We start from the raw sequence: 20,814 nt of genomic DNA, 5'->3' as shown, positions 1-20,814 counted from the left end.
AGCAGTGACACTTACAGTAATGTATCAGCTATGAGGTATAAAAGGTGTCAATTTAAAAAGCAAATGGATCATGAAGTCACTTAAAGCCTAATAATATAGATAATACACCTATACACTTGTATCACAATGGATTCTAGGATATGTTTCCTTCCATTACACTAAAAATGACAGACAAAATTAACTAGTATTTCTGCCTGGCGGGTGTATGCCTCCAACAACCAACCAAGGTACAGTTTACATTCATGTCTGTCCAAAATATTATTTTGTCCTGTTAGAAGTTGGTGTCACATGGTCATAACTAGCATATGCATTCTTGAGTTTCCTGAAGTAACAGTGACCTTAACGTTTGACCACCGCTTTCTAATCCGTTCATCCTTAATTCCAAATGGATGGTTTAATCTGAAGAAATTCCCTCAAGGCCATAAGAATGCTTCCAGGCAGGGACAACATAAAGGTGTCACGATGGGAGTATGATATAAATTCAAGAAGTGTGCAGATATTACACTCTGTAGTTGTGAGATGTGGCAGTTAAACATGAAAACACAACGCTGAGAGTAAAAACAAAAGTGCTTTAAGGCAGAAGTTGTTATGGCGAGTGATTCTTTTCAGTAATGATCCCTTTAGATACACTATGAATAACCCAGACACATACTATCAGCTGATGTGTTCTCTTTGTAAATGGAGTCTGAAGTACTGCTGTACAGTGTGTGTAGGGGTGTCAGATGTACTGGTTCGCTGATATATTAAATAATGAAGCTATTTTCTAAAAGAAAAGCCAATTGGCCAGTTTACTGCCTTTATAATGGTGAATCTGTGGGCTTTTGTGTCAGAGAGCAAACCTGAGACTATTCAAATCTGTTAGGGACGTACTGTATTTTAGTCAACAGCTTCAGGCTGCCAAACTTGTGATGCGCTGCTGATTCACAAAACATCCCATGATGGTCTAAATACTTAATCAGAGGCCTGTAAAGAATACATTTTTTGGGTGGTGGTGGTAGTGGTGGTGGGCAGCATTAATCATTTTAGTAGTGAAGCCATTCGTTTTAAATAAGAATTTAATTAATATTAGTACATAAAAATTATCTATAACAGCCTTTAAAAAACACCTGTAGCTTCACATGTGGCTCCACTGGGACTGGACGTGAACAGATTGATCTAAAAATGTAACTCAATGCCCTTGTATTCGATCGGTCCAACGCCATCTCCTTTTTCCCATCTCCTCCCTCAGAAGTTATCTGTACCCTCCAACTCTTCTGAGCCTTTCTGATGTACCCAATGTGTAAAAATTGTCCGGTCAGTGTTTGCTTTACCACACTGGACGCATCTTCAGAGCTTCTTGAAGAGGATGTAGGTGAAGAGAACCAAAACGCCTGCAGACAGAAGTCCAATCACACATTGGTGGATGGTGATGACGTCCTCCAGGGCGTGGATGCGCTCCTCCATGGCGTTGGTGTGGATGTAGTCATAAATGGAGGCCCCGATGCTCCACACCACCCATGCGGCGTCCACCAACGCTTTCATGGTGGGAGAGACCATTGAGAGGGCCGGCCGCGGCCGCGCGCCAGCCGCATCCGCCGCTTACTGGCCCCACTGCACTATAGAGAGAGAGAGAAGAGGGTGACACATGGTGCAGTGAGCAGAGAGCATTGTGTGGGCACGCTGACAGCCTGCGAAAATAGGAATCACAGTTACACATCTACAAACATGGACCGACCACGTGATCCTGAGGAGCTCCATCTGATGAGACTGTAAAAATACTGCAAAACTCTGTGGGAAAAGCCAAACTTCTGATCAGAAAGCCACCTTTATACTCTACGTGATGACATTCAGTATCACAATTAAAACAGGCTAATGTTATAGTTGCCATTTAATTGAGTTTGATTATAAGCATATTTACTCAAGTACAATTTTGAGGTAATTTTACTTTTACTACTCTTGAATCTTCTTTAATGTTTTATACAATATTTTATACTATACGAGAATTGTACATTCAGGAGTAATTTAATGTATTATGTAAAATACAATTTGGTTAGATCAAGGATACTCAAGATAGAATGCAGGTAAATTGCCTCCACCTTCAACTTTAAAATGCAGCTTACTTATGAATGCCTCAATAATTGGGGTGCCTTTGATTGGACAATATGTGATAAAGTGCCCCATAAGTTGCCCCACATTTTTTATTTAGTTTTTCACCCCTGCTCCTTAGACTGCCAGAGTCCACCAATCATCAACAGTAATTAAATAGTTTTATATAATAGCTGGTTTTACTTAAATAATGTATAATGTATAACAGATGCCTTAAACACAAAGGGTCTTTACATGGCTCTCCCTCTCTGCTCCGCCACAGACGCAACCATCTCTGCTGGCCCTGCTCGTCGACACACGCTGACGTCATGTCAGTAGCCATAAAACTTGGTCCAGTACTGAACCGGCTTCACGTGATCTCATCTGAGAAAACCCAAGAGGCTGCGGTGCAACAGGGCCCTGAGTTTGTAGGAAATGAGGGAAATGATGTTGTACACAGAGATCAAAACGTGCATGACGAAGACATTTATGAGCGGACTCAGAACTCACCCACGGGTGTCGGATGTTGATGTGATGACGCGGATGATGAAGAACATCCGTCCTGCTGTTGCTGGAGTTATGGAAAAGGTTGTTTTAAAGGAAGCCGGGTTTGTTCCCGTCAGATACAAAGTCGGGCATTGCTATTTGGAAGTTAGCCTTAAATCAAACACATCGCTTCCGGTCAAACCCTTAAAAATAAAACGATTCTACTCTAGCAGCAAGTGCGAGATATTTTAGTGACAGGGAGTTCCCAAGTGAATCAAAATGTGAATGGAAGAAGCAACGTGATCGTAAATTCACCATGCAATAAGATCAAGTTGTTTTCTGCGAAAATGATGGGTCCTTCGGGACAAATCGCCAGGTGATTCGTTTTATTTTGATAGGAAAATCCCCTAATTTCCGGTATTAATGTGCGCTTGTGGTACATGGAGCAGCTGACTGAAGAGCGTCACCACGGGCACTAAAAGTGGAGCGTGACCTCGAGTATAAAAACAGACGAAAGTAGAGAACGACTTGTCACAATTAAGCTAAATATCTTAGTAAGACATAAGATAAAGACAGAATATTAAAACAACCTGCTGATTTGCTTTAATGGTCCGGCTGTCACGCTGCAATGACCCCCTGATGTGCAGCCGCACGTGATCACACACAGCGGTCTGAATAAAACAATAAAGGTTGTGTTCGACACACATGCATGCGATGCCGTGTCGTGGCGCGCCGCCGCCGCCAGGGGTCGCGGCACACTAACATGTTGCCGATTCGGGGAGGTAACGTGAGAGGTGTGATGAACCTGGGATGCATATAGCCTCCCGAGCAGCGTCGATAAAAAGAGGGGAACACCTCGAGAGAGCCGCAGACGAGCCGCCCCGGAGCCGCAGCGCGGACCTGCGTGCCGCATGTCGGGACGGCCGAGCCGACACGCCGCAGGAATGTGTGCAGTTACAGGCAAACACACACGCTCGGACACCACTCAGTGTAGTGTCCTCTTTAAAGTCCTCTTTCTGAATAATTGGAAATACGGGGTCAACGCTGCTGCGCCCCCCGACGGGAAACCTATAACTGGAGACGAGCCAGTGACGCGCTGAAAATAACCAGGTTACCACTTAGCACCGGTCCATTTTGGGGAGGGCCCAACACGAGGGCGCAGCACCATATATCAGCTCCTTCCAGCTGTTTGGGAATATCCTGCTCATTATAACGAGGCTGCAGCATGACAGTGGCGACGGCAGGCTCCGTTCTCTCTCCCCCGGCCGTCTCTCCACAGAATGGATATTGGGTGACTGGGTGGGTGCTGGGTGCGCACGGGGATCTCTCGGTGGGAAACGCAGAAGCGGGTTTTTTTCCTAAAAGGAGGGAGGGTGGGGGGGCTGGAGGGGGAGACGGGCACAAAGCGCGACACTGTTGCGTCTGCATGTTTCCCCCCCTTGGGAAGAGGGGAAAGGAGGGGGGGGGGGGGGCTGTCCGACCTCTTCCAAAAGACAATTCGTTCCCCCCACCCTAAAAGGATCATCTCGCTCACTCTGGGATGCGTGCAACACCGAGTGATCAGATATGAGTGGGGCGGCGGTGGCACTGGAGCTGCCGGCGGATGGACGCTGAACTTCCAACTTCGCTTGCAGACGCGTTCTCTCCTCCAGGCAGCCAGACGAGCCAGCAGACAGTCGACGCTTTTTTTTTTTTTTACGCCGAGTCCCCCGTGTGGCTGCGGGATGCTGACACCTGCGCGGTACGCAGGTAGGCTAACAAGCACCGGGCAGCATCACCTACTTCTGCAGACACTCACAGACAGTAGACCGACGGGTACGTATATGATCACAGGTGAACGCCTTCCTTTATTACCTCGTCTGGAAGGAAACTCGCGTCGGTGTGCGGGACATTTACAGAATCCATCAGTAAACCGGTGTAGTTTCCTCCACACAGTCCCCGGCGATGGTCTGATGATGATGATGATGATGATGATGATGATGATGATGGTGTGGGTCAGAGGCTGGGTCTTTGCGGGCAAGGTGAGTCCTCAATTCGTTCAACTGGCCTACAAAGTCCCAGTTTCTGGCTCATGTGACCACCAAGCTATAGTGAAACTGGCCTACACGTCTGTTGCATATTAAGAAAAGAAATGGGGAACAGATGGGGACATTGTGGAGAATATAAATAGTTTTTAGAAGCGCTCGTGATAAAGTTTCACTAAGGTCAGTAAACACATCATTTAATACCGTCTATATCCAATATATATATATATATATATATATATATATATATTGGGGGGGGGGGGGGGGGGGGCACAAATTACAGTAAGCTACAATAATGTCATTACAGAGTCCATAATAAATACCGTAACAGCCAATAAAGAGCGCAGGTAATATTATACAAATATTTGCCTGAATCGTTAATGTATGGGCCGCACTGGCAAACAGCTGCAGGTTAAGGAAGTGTGTAAATTGTATTTCTTAATAGCTCAGTGGGTCAGTGACAAGTGAACATCACTGCTTAATAATCTCCCGAAACCTTTCATTAGTTAACCTCAAGCTTTACATCCTTATAAAAGAGAATCATGGATCTCAAGAGTCATAAAAAAACACAATGGAGCAGTGTTTCTGTCTGATGCTTACAATGATGAAAAACTTTCACATGCCTCTTCTCCAAAAAAATAAGTAAAAGAAGTGATTCTGCGTTTCTCACCTGGCCTCATTCTGCTGTACAGTGATTGATAAATAGTTATTTCTATAAACAAATATTTCTTCATGCCTTTTTTTAAAAAACCCAATCAAACAGAATAGACATTAGATTAGACAAGGGGGAAACAAGAAAAGCCCAATTCAAAGGGAAAATAATTTACTTAATTATATTAATCTAACTTCAAAGATGATACAAATTACAAATTCAATTGGTTTTGTTGCAGGCAAAATACTCATACAGCATGAATTTAGATGAATAGTTTGGTCCAAAGTTGCTGTAGAAGCCTAGCGCCCAAACGCTCCTTAAACATAGTGAAATGTGCAGAAAATCCCAAAGTGCCTTACTCCTATGTCGAACAAGTGTGTCAAGTGGGGAAGAAGTTGTTTTGGAGGCCTGGTTCTATATCTGTCCTGACCCTAGCATGCCGTACATACCTCACTAATGAATTTAGCATCCCGACACTAGATGCTTTATGTAATTAATAGAGCGGAGTGCCAGGGTGGCATCTCCATGCTGCAAGTGACACGTAGGTAAGACATTTGCTGAAGCATGGGATTTTTATTTTAAAAAACACGAGCCCACCGTGATTATTAAAACGCGCCTAAAACAGTCCTGTAGACAACTCCCTTCGCATCACAGTAGGCGGGAAGTGGTGACGTTAATCTTTTTGTCAGCTTTACTCATTAAAAAGCAACCGCTTGATCGTAAGTTATTTGTGGGCTGTGTATAACAGTTCGGTGGCAGGTCGTTTGTCTTTACAAAGCTGCTCCGTAAGAAATCGCGAGAACATTTTACACTGTCAAAGTTCTAATTAAATTCTCTGATTGTAGGTGATATCCTACCGCAATTAAGGTTACATATTGAAAATATTTCATCCTTGTTGTTGGATCATTAAAAATATTTATATATATATATAAAAAAAACAGATGACAACATACTAGATCGCACGAGACAAGCTTGACTATCATCCCCGATTTCCCTCCAGCGTGGCCACTGCAGCGCAATGACACATCACAGAAAGCAGATAGAAAGCACTCGGGCCAGAAGCGCTCCATATATGCTGCAGGAGAGTACGAGCCAGTGCAAGTATGAGAGCGGAGGGCCTAGTAAGGGAGGCTTGGTGGAATGAGCCTGGTTTGAATAAGCAGCGTGGCTACACGGAGCTCTGGGAGAGTCACCAAGTGTGCTGATTAAAGTTGTGATATTAAACAGTGTTGGCTGCTCCTGCCTGCCAAGCCTCTCTCAGTGGCATTTCACATTGTTTAAAAGGCCCGACCGGACCCTTCTCGCCACTTGCTGCACAGTGTTGCTTACATCTTTTTTATTTTTCCACCACGGCCGTCTCATATTCTCCCCTCACACCATTTGTTAGCAGGGTTGCAGCCCTACTTTAAATAGACTTTTCCTACAGGTTGCTTTCCGCTCTGGGTCACCTGGTTCACTTAGCTCTCAAACTAGCCGCGACTGCGTGTGTGTTATTGTGAGCATCATATAGAAAAGGTAAAAGCTTCAGATTGTGTTTACCTTTACTGTGAAGGCTGAGCTTCTAATGAACACACAGAGCGCTCCTTCTCGGAAATTCTGCTCTGAACTCATTCAACCCCCTTTTAAAAACGTCACTGCAAATCCCAATAAAACTCTGCCATTATAAATATACAATTCATAAATACTGGAAAGCTTTTTTGTGAAATATATGACACGGCCAAAAAAGGTCAAACTTCAGGCGTCGTGGTCACTTCAGGTTGTCACGTTTCTTCAGCCATGATTGAACAAATACTAAAGCTATGCACCAAAATTGCACTCGAGGAGCCAGCAAGTGTTGTAGTTTGATCTCAAAAGTCTGGAATGAGACACAGAGAGATTAAGCTAGGGAGGGAGAGAGAAAAGGCAGCAAGAAAAGTGAGGGACTTTTAGGGGCAGCTGTGTTTTATTAACCCAGTCATAATGCCCCTAAAAATCCTTATTGCTCTTGCAATGGTCAACAAATCTCCTGCTGCAGCATGTAGAGGATCTGTGAACGCCGTGTGGGGATTCACACCAACAACCTGTCGCGCTGTAGGACCACAGGTCAATGCATACTGTGTGTGTGCCACATTTAGAAGGTTTAAACGCAGTTAAAACGTGTGACTGGAGGCACGAAGGCTCCACGGCAGCTGCTGAGACCGAACAGTAACAACAGTAACCGTCGTCACAGGTTTCACAACGCGTTTGCTGGCGCAGATTAGTTGGAAACGTTTACAACCCTATCAGGGAAAAGCAGCGGCTGAATGAACGACACACTAACAATACCAATGTTTCCCTTTGGCAGACTTATGAATTATGCCATCATTGTGTTTCTGCCCAAGCCGTGGGCAGTTTAACATGCAGACGGGGTAGTCGGTGCTACTTGTCCTTCGCTACTTTGACTTTGCAATCAAGCGCCAGGGGGATGAACTGGAAGATGGAAAGGCAGGTAGACTGATAAATAGCAGTGAAGGCAGACTACGAGATACACAGGAGGGGCTGGCAGAAACACAGGTGGGCAGATGGGCACATAAAGACGAGGTAAACAATGAGACACCTCGACATGACAGCGGCAGCGCAGAGAGATATAGAAAATGGCAACCGGACAGGCAGCGACACAGGCAAACGCACATGTAGAGAGACACATGGAGGCAGGAGGTGGAGGACTGGGATCCAGGCCCGGGTGTGGCGAGGTGAGCTGCCGTGGCTAGAGAGCAGGCGGTGTGGAGTGGAGTGCTCGATGTTGGCGAGTTAGTCATCGGAAGGGAGGTTTTTCTGTTGCGTTTCCCAGTGGGATGGCCGCTGCTGAAGGAAGGAAGAATCCTCCTCACGTTGAGGGAGAGAGACAAGGCAGACAGAGGAGGGGAGAGGGAGTCAGGGAAAGTGTGGACGATGACTCAGGGCCACGGACCACATGGCGATGGAGGAGGGAGGGAGGAATTACTCATCAGAGCATGTGGAATCTCATACGGCTATCACAGGACCGACAATGTGCTTCCCCCGTGGCTGTTCCTCAGCCGCCACCCAGCTGCCGTCACTCCCTCAGGCACCGACGCCATCAGCCTTGCGTTTAGCAAGAACAGAGCGGAAGATGGGGATCAGGGTGAGCCGGGAGTCAAATTCACACGGGAAGGTTTTCTTTTCTTCATTAAAGCAAGATTCACTCCAGTTTTGGCACCACAGAGTCATGAGACATGGACTGACAATAGACTAGTTTTAAAAGAACATTTTAAATGAAGGCTGAATCCACTTCACAACTTTCCCCCCAAATGTCCCTGACACCTGACTGACGAGTGCATGTTGAGTACACGGCATCATTATCTGACAAAGCCATTTGACTTTCAGCACATAATAGCCTTCCTGATATGCAAGCGTCGCTCTGGGTGCAAGAGAGTCAAATAAAAGCAGAGTCGATTAGCTGCTATAGCTTCTAGAAACACCTGAGTGGGGGAGGTCGGCCTGGCTCAGGTCCTGCTTTGAATCAAGGAAGATAAGTGTAATAGAGTGTAAATATTGAGGCGTTTTGAAACAGGAGTTTCACCTCCGTCCCTGTCTGCTTACATTTGGGTTTTAAATTACAGCAAGTCAGTGCAGGCCTCTCTGCTCTTTCTCCCAATTAGGCAATACTGTCAAAATATGTAATCAAAAGGAACTTTTCAAAAGGGCTGGAAATGACTTTTTGATTCTGTGATTCTTCTCCGTAGCTCGGCTTACTAAACAACCCTCTGGTGGCCGCGTGAATCCATCTTTATCTTTGTGATGAATATGCCACTACAGCGAGCCTGTGCGTTGTATTGAGTGATGACAAGACAGAGAACATAAACGGGTGAAGGGGTGAAAGGCGTGACATGCACCGGCTTCTCTGCTTGAGACTCAGCAGCTGAACTCTGCAGATGTCCTTGAATGTGAGTGCTGGCAAATTAAGTGCCAAAACACAGCTCAGCGGTGGAGGAGGAAGGAGTCAGCAGAAAGTTTGTGACAGTAAACAAACACATGAACCCAGGTCTACGTTTTATGCAGATATGTGTCCTATACACCTGTTGCCAAGGTTTTTGGCAGGCAACCATTTTTTTGAACTTGCATATGCAGCATAAAAAAAAGAAAGAAAAAAGATGGTGATGAGTACACCATGGTGGCATGACTCAACAGGTGAAAGGGACACACCCATGAGACTTGTTTAGACCCCCCCTTACCAGTGGCGGCACAGTCCCAGATCAGATCGGTTGCCATCAGGGTGTGGGCTGACAGAGCTCAAGCCAGAAGAACCGCTCAAACCCAGAGCAAACACTGCAGACAAAAGGGAGACTGCAAGAAAAACTGGAGCAGACCCTCCCTGTGTGGATCCCTCAGCACCCCTCTTTAAAAATGAGAATGAACCCTCCTGACCTGCTTTTCAGCCAATCAGCCTGTGAGACCGGGGTATGACTAGAGCAAGTAATAGAGAGGAGGGTAATCAGTCATCATATATCTGTGATGGTAATTTCCCCCAACACCTTCAGCCAAATGAATGTGGTGCCGTTGTTGTCGCTCCTGTGCCTGACTGCATTTGTTCTTTGAAAGTGCAAACAGCCTCGTATTAATGTTAAGTCTTTATTGAGTGGAGATTTATGAATTAGCAAATTAAAATGGGTTGCACCAACTAGTTCCTGCACAGAGATTATTTTTTACTAAACATTACACCCAATAACTTTTATGTGCCACTGTTGCGTAGCTTATTGACAAAGCTAATGTTAGCTTGCTAATATATTGCCCGTTTAGAGTGGATATGGTAACTATGATGTTTAAAAATTACGGAAACAGAGAAGATTGATAATTTAATTTCTCAAAAATAACAATATACATCAAATCAAGCAGCGCGTTAGCAGAGAAGCAGGCTAAAAGTACCACCCGTGTCTGCTTTCAGGGAAAGTACTGAGTGTGGCGACACACAATGACTTAAGTTAGCTGCCTAAAACAGAATAAAATACATGCATTAAAATATGCATATAGGCTGAATAAAATATCAGCCATTACGTAGCGATTAAAATAGAAGCATATCTGAGAACTCAAATGGACAATTAAAATATAAACTAGAATAGATTAATCGGATATTTCCCACTCCCACCACACTACCACACATGTATCTTTCCATGTTTGCATACAAATAAAACCTGATGCCTAAATTTACGAATGACTAGCAGTTAAGCCTATTATACACTTTGGCATTCTTAAAGTGTTATTTTTTGGGGAAGTTATGCTACAGCGACTTTGTGTTTACATAATTTACTGAACTTAATCGCAAAGTAGCAACTGATTTACACAATTATTGTATTTTTAGTTTTTCTTGCCAAATATATTTCTTAATGAAATATTTATAAACTAGAAAGCAAACTTTTGAATTGTCTCAAAAACAAGAAATGTAACTAAGACAGGTTCAGATCAACTGGCTTGGGGCGCATAAACTCGGCAATAGTTTGGTGAGAAGTTGGTGCTATGGGCTTTAATCCACCAATAAACAGAAGGGGAGGTTAGCTGCGGAGTCAGCAGGAAGTCAATGGCAGTATAAAACAGGCAACAAAAGGTGTTTTGAGAAAGTGTGTGTCAGCGCTAACGCAAGACGCTCTTGAGCAAGCAGCCAAACTCGGCCACCCAAAATATTACGCAGAAGAATGTGAAATTAGTTGTGGACAGACACAGAGATGCACAATCACTCACGGACGCATGCATACACCTGAGGAATCACATGATCCTCTGGCGGAGACAAAAATAATAATAATAATAATAATTCGGCTATGAATCCATTGCAGTATACGTTTAGGTAGACTGAAATAAACACCACAAGACAGAGGAAGGCGTGCCTTCGTCTCCCACATATCGAAATGAGCTCTTTTGACTCAGGGGTTAGTGCTGTGTACACACAAATGTATACTCAGTCACACATTCCCACAGCCAGCCACTTTAACCCTCTACTTTCCCTCACCGTTTGTTTTTCATCTGGAATGTCAAACTGCTCACAGGTATTGAACTCTGCTTTCAGTTCAGTCAGCAGCCGGGCCTCATCTCCCTCTGTTTGTCTTTGTGATTATGTTTGCATATACATAAGCAGAGTGTTGACGTTTGCATTGTGTGAAACTCTTTGCTCGAGTATGAGGAGAAACAGTTGAGAGGTGCTCACTGCCTGAGTTTTTGAAAAGAACCCCCCCCAACACACACACACACACACACACACACACACACACACACACACACACACACACACACACACACACACTCTTCTCCTCTGTCATCTGCCAACATTGGGGTTTCCAGTTGTTTTCTGACTATTTGGGGTCAGCGACGCATGTTGGCAGACCTCCTCTGCACTCTCTCTCTCTCTCATTTTGCGCTGCAGAATTTGTTGGGAGGCTGAACTCGGCTCAGCGTTTGTGTGCCCCGGTATTGAGTAACAATGAGCTCTGCAGGGCGATTGGCAGATGTCTGTTTGATGCTGCAGATACAGTCATGCCATTGTGCGGAGTCAGCAAGTGAGATCTGTGTGTTCATGTGTGTGTGTGTGTGTGTGTGTTCATGTGTGTGTGTGTGTGTGTGTGTGTGTGTGTGTGTGTGTGTACAAGGGGTGAGGAGAAGCGGGTGTTTGTTTTGGCAGTAAGAGCATTTGCCAAAGAAGCGGTACCGCTGCCAAAACTCACCAAACAAACCTGCGGCGGTGAGTGTCTTTTTCTGTTCAACCTCCTTAGTAGTTAGAATGGAAAGGTGGCCATTTTACTTTCCCTGCACCCACCTCCTTCTTGAGCCGAGAGGGCATATGGTAAGCTGTGTTGGGATTTTCTCAGTGTGGTGTTCCTTTAAGATAGAAAGAAAGACGAAAGACAGTTTCTCCAAACTCCTATGTATTGGTAGCTAACAAGGAGGTGAAGTAGACATGTTCAGCTAATCGGGGGCATGACGGAGCCTCGTGGTTGCTCTGATCTTTTCTTCTCCTCGCGGTGGCTCACTTGAAGTCCCGTTGACTGGCTCCGGCCAACATCCTCCCATCCCTCTGTGCCAAGCTTGGCTCTGAAGGATATTTCAAAAAAGGGAAAACCCATCTTCCCCAAAACCTTCCATTACAGAAGAGAGGTTTTCCGCTTCTATCAAAAGCTGTCAATGGAAGTTATTCAAGCTGCTTGGAAAACATCAATTTCGGCTTCTTTTTTTTTTTGGTCTTCGTGCTGGCAAATTCATCAGTCACGGGATAGCATAATGCTGCCCAAAACTGCTTTTCAGAAGAAAGGGACCTTGTGTGTAAGCGTGCATGTGTTTTTATCCCCTTGCTCTTTAGTGTTGTACGTTTTGTTGTTCTGCAGAGCACATATGCAGTTGGGCCTGTGAATCAGCATCTGTGTTGCTTTTCTAACCGTAATCTTTGCAATGGATGTGGATGTGAATAAATTGCCTGCGTGCGTGTGGAGTATGTCTCGTCAAGTGTCGAATGGAGAGCTGTTTTATGTTCACATCAGAGTGACGGGAGCCACAATGTGACGGGCCGGCCCATGTGGACTTTAATCCCAGTAACGTGCCTTCTTGGAACTTCCCTTGGGCAGAAGCGCCCGCCTGACTCCAAAACCAACAGTTTGGAAACATCCATTACATCTGCATCCCAAATATTCGGATGCACTCCTCGTCATGTCACCATTTGGACACTGACTACTTTCTCATGAATGGGTTTCTGTCGTACACCCCTTCATGCTTAACATGACATTTTGATAGATACCCTTTGTTACGCCGGGCCACTCACGGCCTGCGTGAGCAGCGCGTGATAGCAGCCTTGCTGAGCTGTGTCCAGCTCTTCCTCTTACACAGTTCACCATGAAGGCCAGAACGTTTCATTTGGTTATGCAAGTCACTGCATTATTCACACTGTCCTGCAAATATTTCAGAATAGAAGCCTTGTTTTAACAAATGAAGGGATTCTGGCCATAGAGGACGTCTATTTAGAAACATAAAAAGGGAAGTATTGACTTAAACTTTTTTTCATGTCTGTACAGATATAGACATCCAAACTGTAGTATCTCTGTTTGCTGGGAGCCCCACGGCACACGGAGGAAATAGGCAAGACCTTGAATCTCTAGAAGAGACGCAGCTGACAAGCAGCCAAGCCTCCCCTCAGGGGCACTGCTCACAGTGACTCGGGTGTTAGAGGAGAAGATCCATACCACTCATGCCCATATTTGGTAAATATGAAGCTATCACAAGCAGCCTGTTAGCTTAGCATAAAAACTGGAAACCAGGGGAAAGCGCTTGCATGGCTCTGATGCCTTTAAGTGGAACTGTAACGTGGTGAGTTGTACCAATGTTTGTTGAGATTCTAACCACCTGCATCACAGCCTGATCTCTCAATCTTTCACTTTCCTCGCATAGGGTGACATTTCAAACTCCAGCCTCTGGCTTCATTAAGCAAGGGGAGGATAAAGAAACGTCTCAGGCAACATGTGATGAAGAGATAGAGGCTAACATTAAGGCAACGAGCAGAGAGTCCTTATCCTTCCAGCGGAGCCTTAGCAACAGCAAGAGTCATTTCATAAATCAACTTGCTATAAAGGAACATGTAAACATTAAAATAAACACTCCCCCTTCTCCCAAAGCTGTATGGGAGGATGGAGTTCAGAGGGTGATGGAATTTGGAGGATAAACTCGGCTCAGCTTTGTCAGTCCTCATCATTCCCTCTGCACCCATCCACATTAACCTGCTCCAGTAGTGTGCAAACCAAACAAAGTATGCATCTAAAGACCTATTAAAGAACCTGCGCGACTTGATTTCTTTATGTAAAATGTCAAAAACCTTGAGTAAGCACCATTTACACAAAAACTGAGCCTCCAGGAACAAATCGACACAAATTCAGCCATTCCTCACCATCTTGTGTGAATTTGCAGTCTTGACTATTATTTTCTCACATCAAATTCAGAGCCACTCGGATGAAATTAAACCTCGAGCTGAGCAAACTTCATTTTAAAACCATTAATTCCCAGAGGATTATCAGCACCCTGAAGTTGGCTTCTCATGCCATGCTTCCTTTCAGACTGGGCATCAACCTCAACAAGCGCATTGAAACCCAAGTGAGCCATTTGTAACCTTATAGCTGGAACTAACCACTTGATTAATGCAGCTTCTTGGGAGTTGCACTTGGCATGCAGGGATGTTATAGGATAACTATATCTGATTTAATGTTGGCACTGAATGCACTTTCTAAGGTAACCATATTATATATATATACACTCAACAAAAATATAAACGCAACACTTTTGTTTTTGCTCCCATTTTTCATGAGATGGACTTAAAGATCTAAAATTCATTCCAGATACACAATATTACCATTTCTCTCAAACATTGTTCACAAATCAGTCTAAATGTGTGATAGTGAGCACTTCTGCTTTGCTGAGATAATCCATCCCACCTCACAGGTGTGCCACATCAAGATGCTGATCTGACATCATGATTAGTGCACAGGTGTGCCTTAGACTGTCCACAATAAAAGGCCACCCTGAAATGTGCATTTTTTTGCTTTATTGGGGGTCTGGGGACTCAGAACCAGTCAGTATCTGGTGTGACCACCATTTGCCTCATGCAGTGCAACACATCTTCCTCGCATAGAGTTTATCAGATTGTCAATTGTGGCCTGTGGAATGTTGGTCCACTCCTCTTCAATGGCTGTGCGAAGTTGCTGGATATTAGTGGGAACCGGTACACGCTGTCGTATACGCCGGTCAAGCACATCCCAAACATGCTCAATGGGTGACATGTCTGGTGAGTATGCTGGCCATGCAAGAACTGGGACATTTTCAGCTTCCAAGAATTGCGTACAGCTCCTTGCAACATGGGGCCGTGCATTATCTTGCTGAAACATGAGGTGATGTTCATGGATGTATGGCACAACAATGGGCCTCAGGATCTCATCACGGTATCTCTGTGCATTCAAAATGCCATCAATAAAATGCACCTGTGTTCTTCGTCCATAACAGATGCCTGCCCATACCATAACCCCACCACCACCATGGGCCACTCGATCCACAACATTGACATCAGCAAAGCGCTCACCCACACGACGCCACACACGCTGTCTGCCATCTGCCCTGAACAATGTAAACCGAGATTCATCCGTGAAGAGAACACCTCTCCAACGTGCCAGACGCCATCGAATGTGAGCATTTGCCCACTCAAGTCTGTTACGGCGACGAGCTGGAGTCAGGTCAAGACCCCGATGAGGACGACGAGCATGCAGTTGAGCTTCCCTGAGACGGTTTCTGACAGTTTGTGCAGAAATTGTTTGGTTATGCAAACCAATTGTTTCAGCAGCTGTCTGAGTGGCTGGTCTCAGACGATCTTGGAGGTGAACCTGCTGGATGTGGAGGTCCTGGGCTGGTGTGGTTAAACGTGGTCTGCGGTTGTGAGGCCGGTTGGATGTACTGCCATATTCTCTGAAACGCCTTTGGAGATGGCTTATGGTGGAGAAATGAACATTCAATGCACGAGCAACAGATCTGGTTGACATTCCTGCTGTCAGCATGCCAATTGCACGCTCCCTCAATGCTTGTGGCATCTGTGGCATTTTGCTGTGAGACAAAACTGCACATTTCAGAGTGGCCTTTTATTGTGGGCAGTATAAGGTACACCTGTGCACTAATCATCACGGGGGGGTTTAGCTCAGGAGGTAGAGCGTTCGGCTGGCAACCGCAAGATTGCTGGTTCGATCCTCGGCTCCTCCTAGCTGAGTGCCTGGTGTCCCTGAGCAAGACACCTCACCCCAATTGCTCCTGACGAGCTGGCTGTCGCCCTGCGTGGTTGACTCCGCCGTCAGTGTGTGAATGTGTGTGTGAATGGGTGAGTGACAGTCATTCCTGTAAAGCGCTTTGGAGAAAAGCGCTATATAAATGAGGCCATTTACCATTTAATCATGATGTCAGATCAGCATCTTGATGTGGCACACCTGTGAGGTGGGATGGATTATCTCAGCAAAGCAGAAGTGCTCACTATCACACATTTAGACAGATTTGTGAACAATGTTTGAGAGAAATGGTAATATTGTGTATCTGGAATGAATTTTAGATCTTTAAGTCCATCTCATGAAAAATGGGAGCAAAAACAAAAGTGTTGCGTTTATATTTTTGTTGAGTGTATATACATACACATACAGCGTATATATTTACCATCACGGAACAAGTGATCAAATTAGGAGACATAAGACCAAACAACTCGGCCACACGTCTATTTGCTGGGACAATTTTCTTTTCCAGACACATAACATGGAATAAAGGAGTTACCGTCTGTCGGGTCAGACAATTATTGGGCTGATGCTGTATTCTGTTGTCTGAGGCTCCATCTGAATACCATTTATACTTATATTGGGATTTAGTACTAACAAGATATATTACCAGTGAGTTCTGTCCTGCTCTCTTGTGAACCCTTTCTGCCATTTTTAAGCATTATCTCAATTTATTTCTAAATAACTCAGAAAAAGGTCATAAAATGTGATGTAGATTTACTCATTTTTGGCTGCAAAAAAAATCACAAAATAAATATTGGTAAAAAATCTTTTGGCGGGACCAAATAAAGCAAGAGCAGTATGAATAAGTATTTTCATTATTTACTTCAAAAGCCGATTACATTTTTCCACCTGTTTTCAATTGCTGTCAGCTGGGCGGTGTTCACATCGTTGGCTGTCAGCAATTAGCGGAAACGCTTTGTGATGTAGCTATTTGTTTGCGAGATAGGGGCGTTTGCATGAAGAGTGCGAGGCATGTTTTACAGTGTTCGCACGGATTCAAACAGCCGGAGCAATGATGTCAGATCGCAATTGTCAGAATAAGTAATGGATTGTTGGACATGGATCTATGGCAGTCCTTGTACTGCACAGATATAGTTCATTTAGACAGGTAGAGCTACGTGCCCCGTGGTTTCTTATCCAAAATAGCAACTTGTTCAATTTTAAGGAAATATGGGAAACTTTTCATGCCGCTTTCCCCTCTCAGTCCGAGCTCATGTTGCAGTCAATTAGATAGGCAAACATCACATTTGTATGTTGGCTGCAAATCTAGAAGCCAACGGTATTTTATTGTGACCCTGTTGCATTACGAGGACTTATTTGGGTGGACTTTGGCAAGGCACTGTAACACTGCTACAGATACTAACATCTTAAGTGTCATTTTGGGAGTCGTTTGAACATCAACCTGATCCACTCATGGTTGTCAAAGAGAAAAAAAAAAACCCTCTGGTAGGCCTCAACCTAAATGTTCCCCTTTTAAGCTGGTAGCCACCATGTCAGATGTCTTGTTCTTTGTGGGCTCTGCCAGGTTCAGAGGGATGTGTTGTGTGGCAGACATTAAGATAATTAAGCGGCAACAGTCTAGAGTTCCTAGTTGACTGTATTAGTGGGATTCTCCTTTTTTTCTTACTGGAAACTGTCACACAGAACGCTGTACGTGGGTGTGAATGCATGAGCAAGAGTAAAAACCGCTGAAATATTTCTGTTTTTTTTCTTCATCAATGTAGCCGATCTGAACGACAAGGTGGTGGGACGCTTAATTAAGCTGTCTGTTAATGTCTGTTGACGAACAGAGTGACATCTGTTGTTGTGTCAGCCAGATCTGTTTAATTTCATGCTTTCTTTATAAAAAAAATAAAAAAAACTCCTAAACATCTGCAACCAGACATTGGGATTTCACCTTCTGAACTTTCTTGTCAAACAGATTAACCATCTGACTTGCCAAATGCATATAATGAGTCCACATTAAACACTGACAGTCACTTCTTGTCAGTGATATGTGCCGTGCCGGAAAGTAAAGGGGGGGGGGGGGGGGGGAGAAATAACAAGAAGTAAGGAATGGTCTTCTACTTTCAGATTTACAGCCGTGGGGTCACCAGTGGAAGTGGAGCTGGAGCAGAGTGGTGCAGAGCTCTCCTCCTCCTCCTCCCTCCTGGCCTCCTTCGCCTCTCCTTCTCCCACCCAATTCTTTTTGCTCTCCGTTCCTGCATATGGGTCATTCTGCGATTGTGTGTACATGCGGGTAAATAGGTTCTCTTTTCCAGTGAGCGTATGGAAACAAGTGCTCAAACCTGTACCTTGAACTCAAAGTGGCAACGCGGTGGAACAATGCACCATTTAAAAAGGAAAAGGTCACGCTTACAACTTACTGTACTTACGTAAACGCATGCAAGTGTTACATCAAATTGTGCTTGTGCGTCAAAAGGATCATTGTGAGGATTGATGCTTTGATTCGTGAACCAGTAAGAAGGCGCTCTGATGTTTTAGCCGGTCTAACTACACAGTGTTGACGTAGTTTAACTAAGTGTTTCATGTTCTTTTTCTGCAGCTTCATCTGCACTTAACCAGTGTCACTGAAAAGTTCACACAGTTGATTCACGCAATTATATGAACCTGGGAATGTGTACTTTGTTGCGCTCTGCTTCTTGCTCTTTCCACATCTGTTATCTGTGTGCATGCACGTGTGTAGATGCATGAATAGCCCGAGCCCTATGTAATCATTTACAGTATAGAATCCATACAGTACACTTTCTTTGAGGAATTTGCCCATGTGGTTCCCGAAGTCTATTTCGCAATGTGAGGGGAAAAGGAGTGGTTGTGAAGATGATGTAATCAAATAGAAAATAACTCAAATTGTTTGATTATTGACTGTCATTGCTGCTGAATCACAGCACAACGAAATATTCAGAATATCCAGTATGTTATATTCTTTTTGCTTAAATAAACAAGAAAAACAAGGCAACTTGTCTGTCTTTTTTCAGAGAAGCTGTAACAAAACGTGTGTTTGTGTTTTGTTCCTACTGGTTAACCTGCGTCTCCCCCCCCCCCCCTCCGTGAGAAGTCAACGCAAGCTCGGCCCAAGCAGGAGGGCAGGATGTTTTTGATGAAGCAGTGGGCTTAATTTAGGTCCAAGCATTCTCAGTATCTGTCACCTAACTCCTAATGATCTCAACACACAGTGCATTTATGAGTGTGTGTGTGTGCTCATGTTTATCCAGGCAGGCAGGTTATATGCAAAAAACACACACCGACACTTTGCCATGCTAAAAAGGCCTACCGAAAGTAAAGACACCACGTCCTCCTTTTTGAGTTGGTGAATAATAATAATAATTGCAGCTTAACAACAGACTCTTTGATAGGGTTTTATTTGGATTTATTAATGCTGGCTATTAAAAAAATAATCCCATTTAACCCTGCCAAACACCCAAAAATCTTCATTTCTTCTTCTAAAGGAATTGGCTTAGTTATAGCTTCTGCTTGGTCGTAAAATAACCAAACAGGCGCCTGCGTTGCCAGCAAACAAGCAAAAGCAAAAGACGAGTGCCAACAGTCTCCGCCAGAGACTGCAGCTTGCACCCAGTGTTCTGTTACTGGTAAGAGACATTTTCTGTCTACTTCTTTGAATCACAGAATGTTTCGGCCGGTAAGAGAAATGGTTTTATTCACACACTTGAATAAGAGCAAACCCTGTTGGAAAGCAGCTGCGCGACACAATCACATGAACATTTCCTCGCAATCTCTCTCTGAGCCCGAGGTGTAATCCCCGTTTGATGAGCGCACGCATACACGCCGAAACCCCCGTAAGGGAGCCTGGTGACACTCTGACCTCGAGCTTGTCGCCGTTTCAATGTTGCATTACTTGAACGTGCTCGGACTCGTCGAGTGACTGCAGGGAGCGCCGAGAGATGAGGCGTGTGGTCGTCACGCGTCCGTAACCAACGGAGGGAAAAGAAGACCACACAGTGGCGTGGTCAGATCAGGTTGTCAGAAACCAGATTTAAAAACTGGGTCAGAGTCCAAGTCATCACCTCTCTCTCTCTCTCCCTCTCGCACCATTCCATACAGCTTTATCTCCTCTCTCACTTTACACATCCACATCTTTATTTCTCTTCTCATGCCTTCAGCAGACATCCACAGAGGCAGCTGCAGTCTGCATGCTCAGATTAAGGGGAGACGTCAGGTGAACAGGGCACGGAACTGAACTATTGAATACTGTTGATAACTTAGACGATTAGGTTTTGTATATTTAGATATGAAATGCAACATTATCTTAATTATTTAAATATGTCCTAATATGCAAACATTTCCAGAACAGAAATCCGAACATTGGTTCAGAGAGTCAAAGAGTCAAAGTTTTTATGGAGAGAGCATTTTGGATATGTCCTTGTATCACTCCATAAATCAGAAAATACTGTCAATAAAAAAAAAAGCTCCATAAATCAGGCTATGAATGATATATGGACGACAACCCCCCCCCCCCCAGAATGCAGATAGGCATAAAACTGGAATGTTTGGTGGATGTAAGAGCTGCTGAAGTGGAGATTTATGGCTCAGTCTGAAAAAATAATTTTTAAATATGGTCTACCATTCCACACATCTTGCAAAACACTACAGGTAAATAGAGTTATAATAATAATAATTATTATTATAATAATAATAAAACCATTAAAGTTCCCGTTACTGATATTCAGACAATTCATTTTGTAGGATAAGTTTTCTGAAATTTTATGTTGTAATATGCAAATAAAGCATTATCTAATGCTGACTTTTGATGATTTAAGGAGACGTACTT

At 44.3% G+C, this 20,814-nt stretch overlaps 1 protein-coding gene and 1 long non-coding RNA gene across 3 annotated transcripts in view; one reads left to right on the top strand and one right to left on the bottom strand.

Annotated features, from left to right (window-relative positions):
* Positions 1–18,974, top strand: part of LOC311011403 (uncharacterized protein) — a 97,543-nt gene extending 78,569 nt beyond the window's left edge. For both annotated transcript variants that reach the window (XM_084006327.1, XM_084006326.1), the window contains exon 2: positions 15,223–18,974. In XM_084006327.1, coding sequence (XP_083862453.1) covers positions 15,223–15,632 — 410 coding nt within the window. In that variant the 3' untranslated portion in view covers positions 15,633–18,974. The remainder of the gene's footprint in view (positions 1–15,222) is intronic.
* LOC311011404 lies at positions 309–2,788 on the bottom strand. Its single transcript, XR_014596887.1, has 2 exons — positions 2,575–2,788; positions 309–1,595 (listed from the first exon to the last, which is right to left on the bottom strand). It is a non-coding gene; the product is annotated as an uncharacterized lncRNA (long non-coding RNA).
* Positions 18,975–20,814: the final 1,840 nt, after the last annotated feature.

The sequence above is a fragment of the Eutrigla gurnardus genome, assembly GCF_963514095.1.
Source record: "Eutrigla gurnardus genome assembly, chromosome: 3".
Lineage (NCBI taxonomy): Eukaryota > Metazoa > Chordata > Actinopteri > Perciformes > Triglidae > Eutrigla > Eutrigla gurnardus.
Note: the sequence above shows the minus strand (reverse complement) of the source record. Positions and strands in the feature narration are given on the sequence as shown.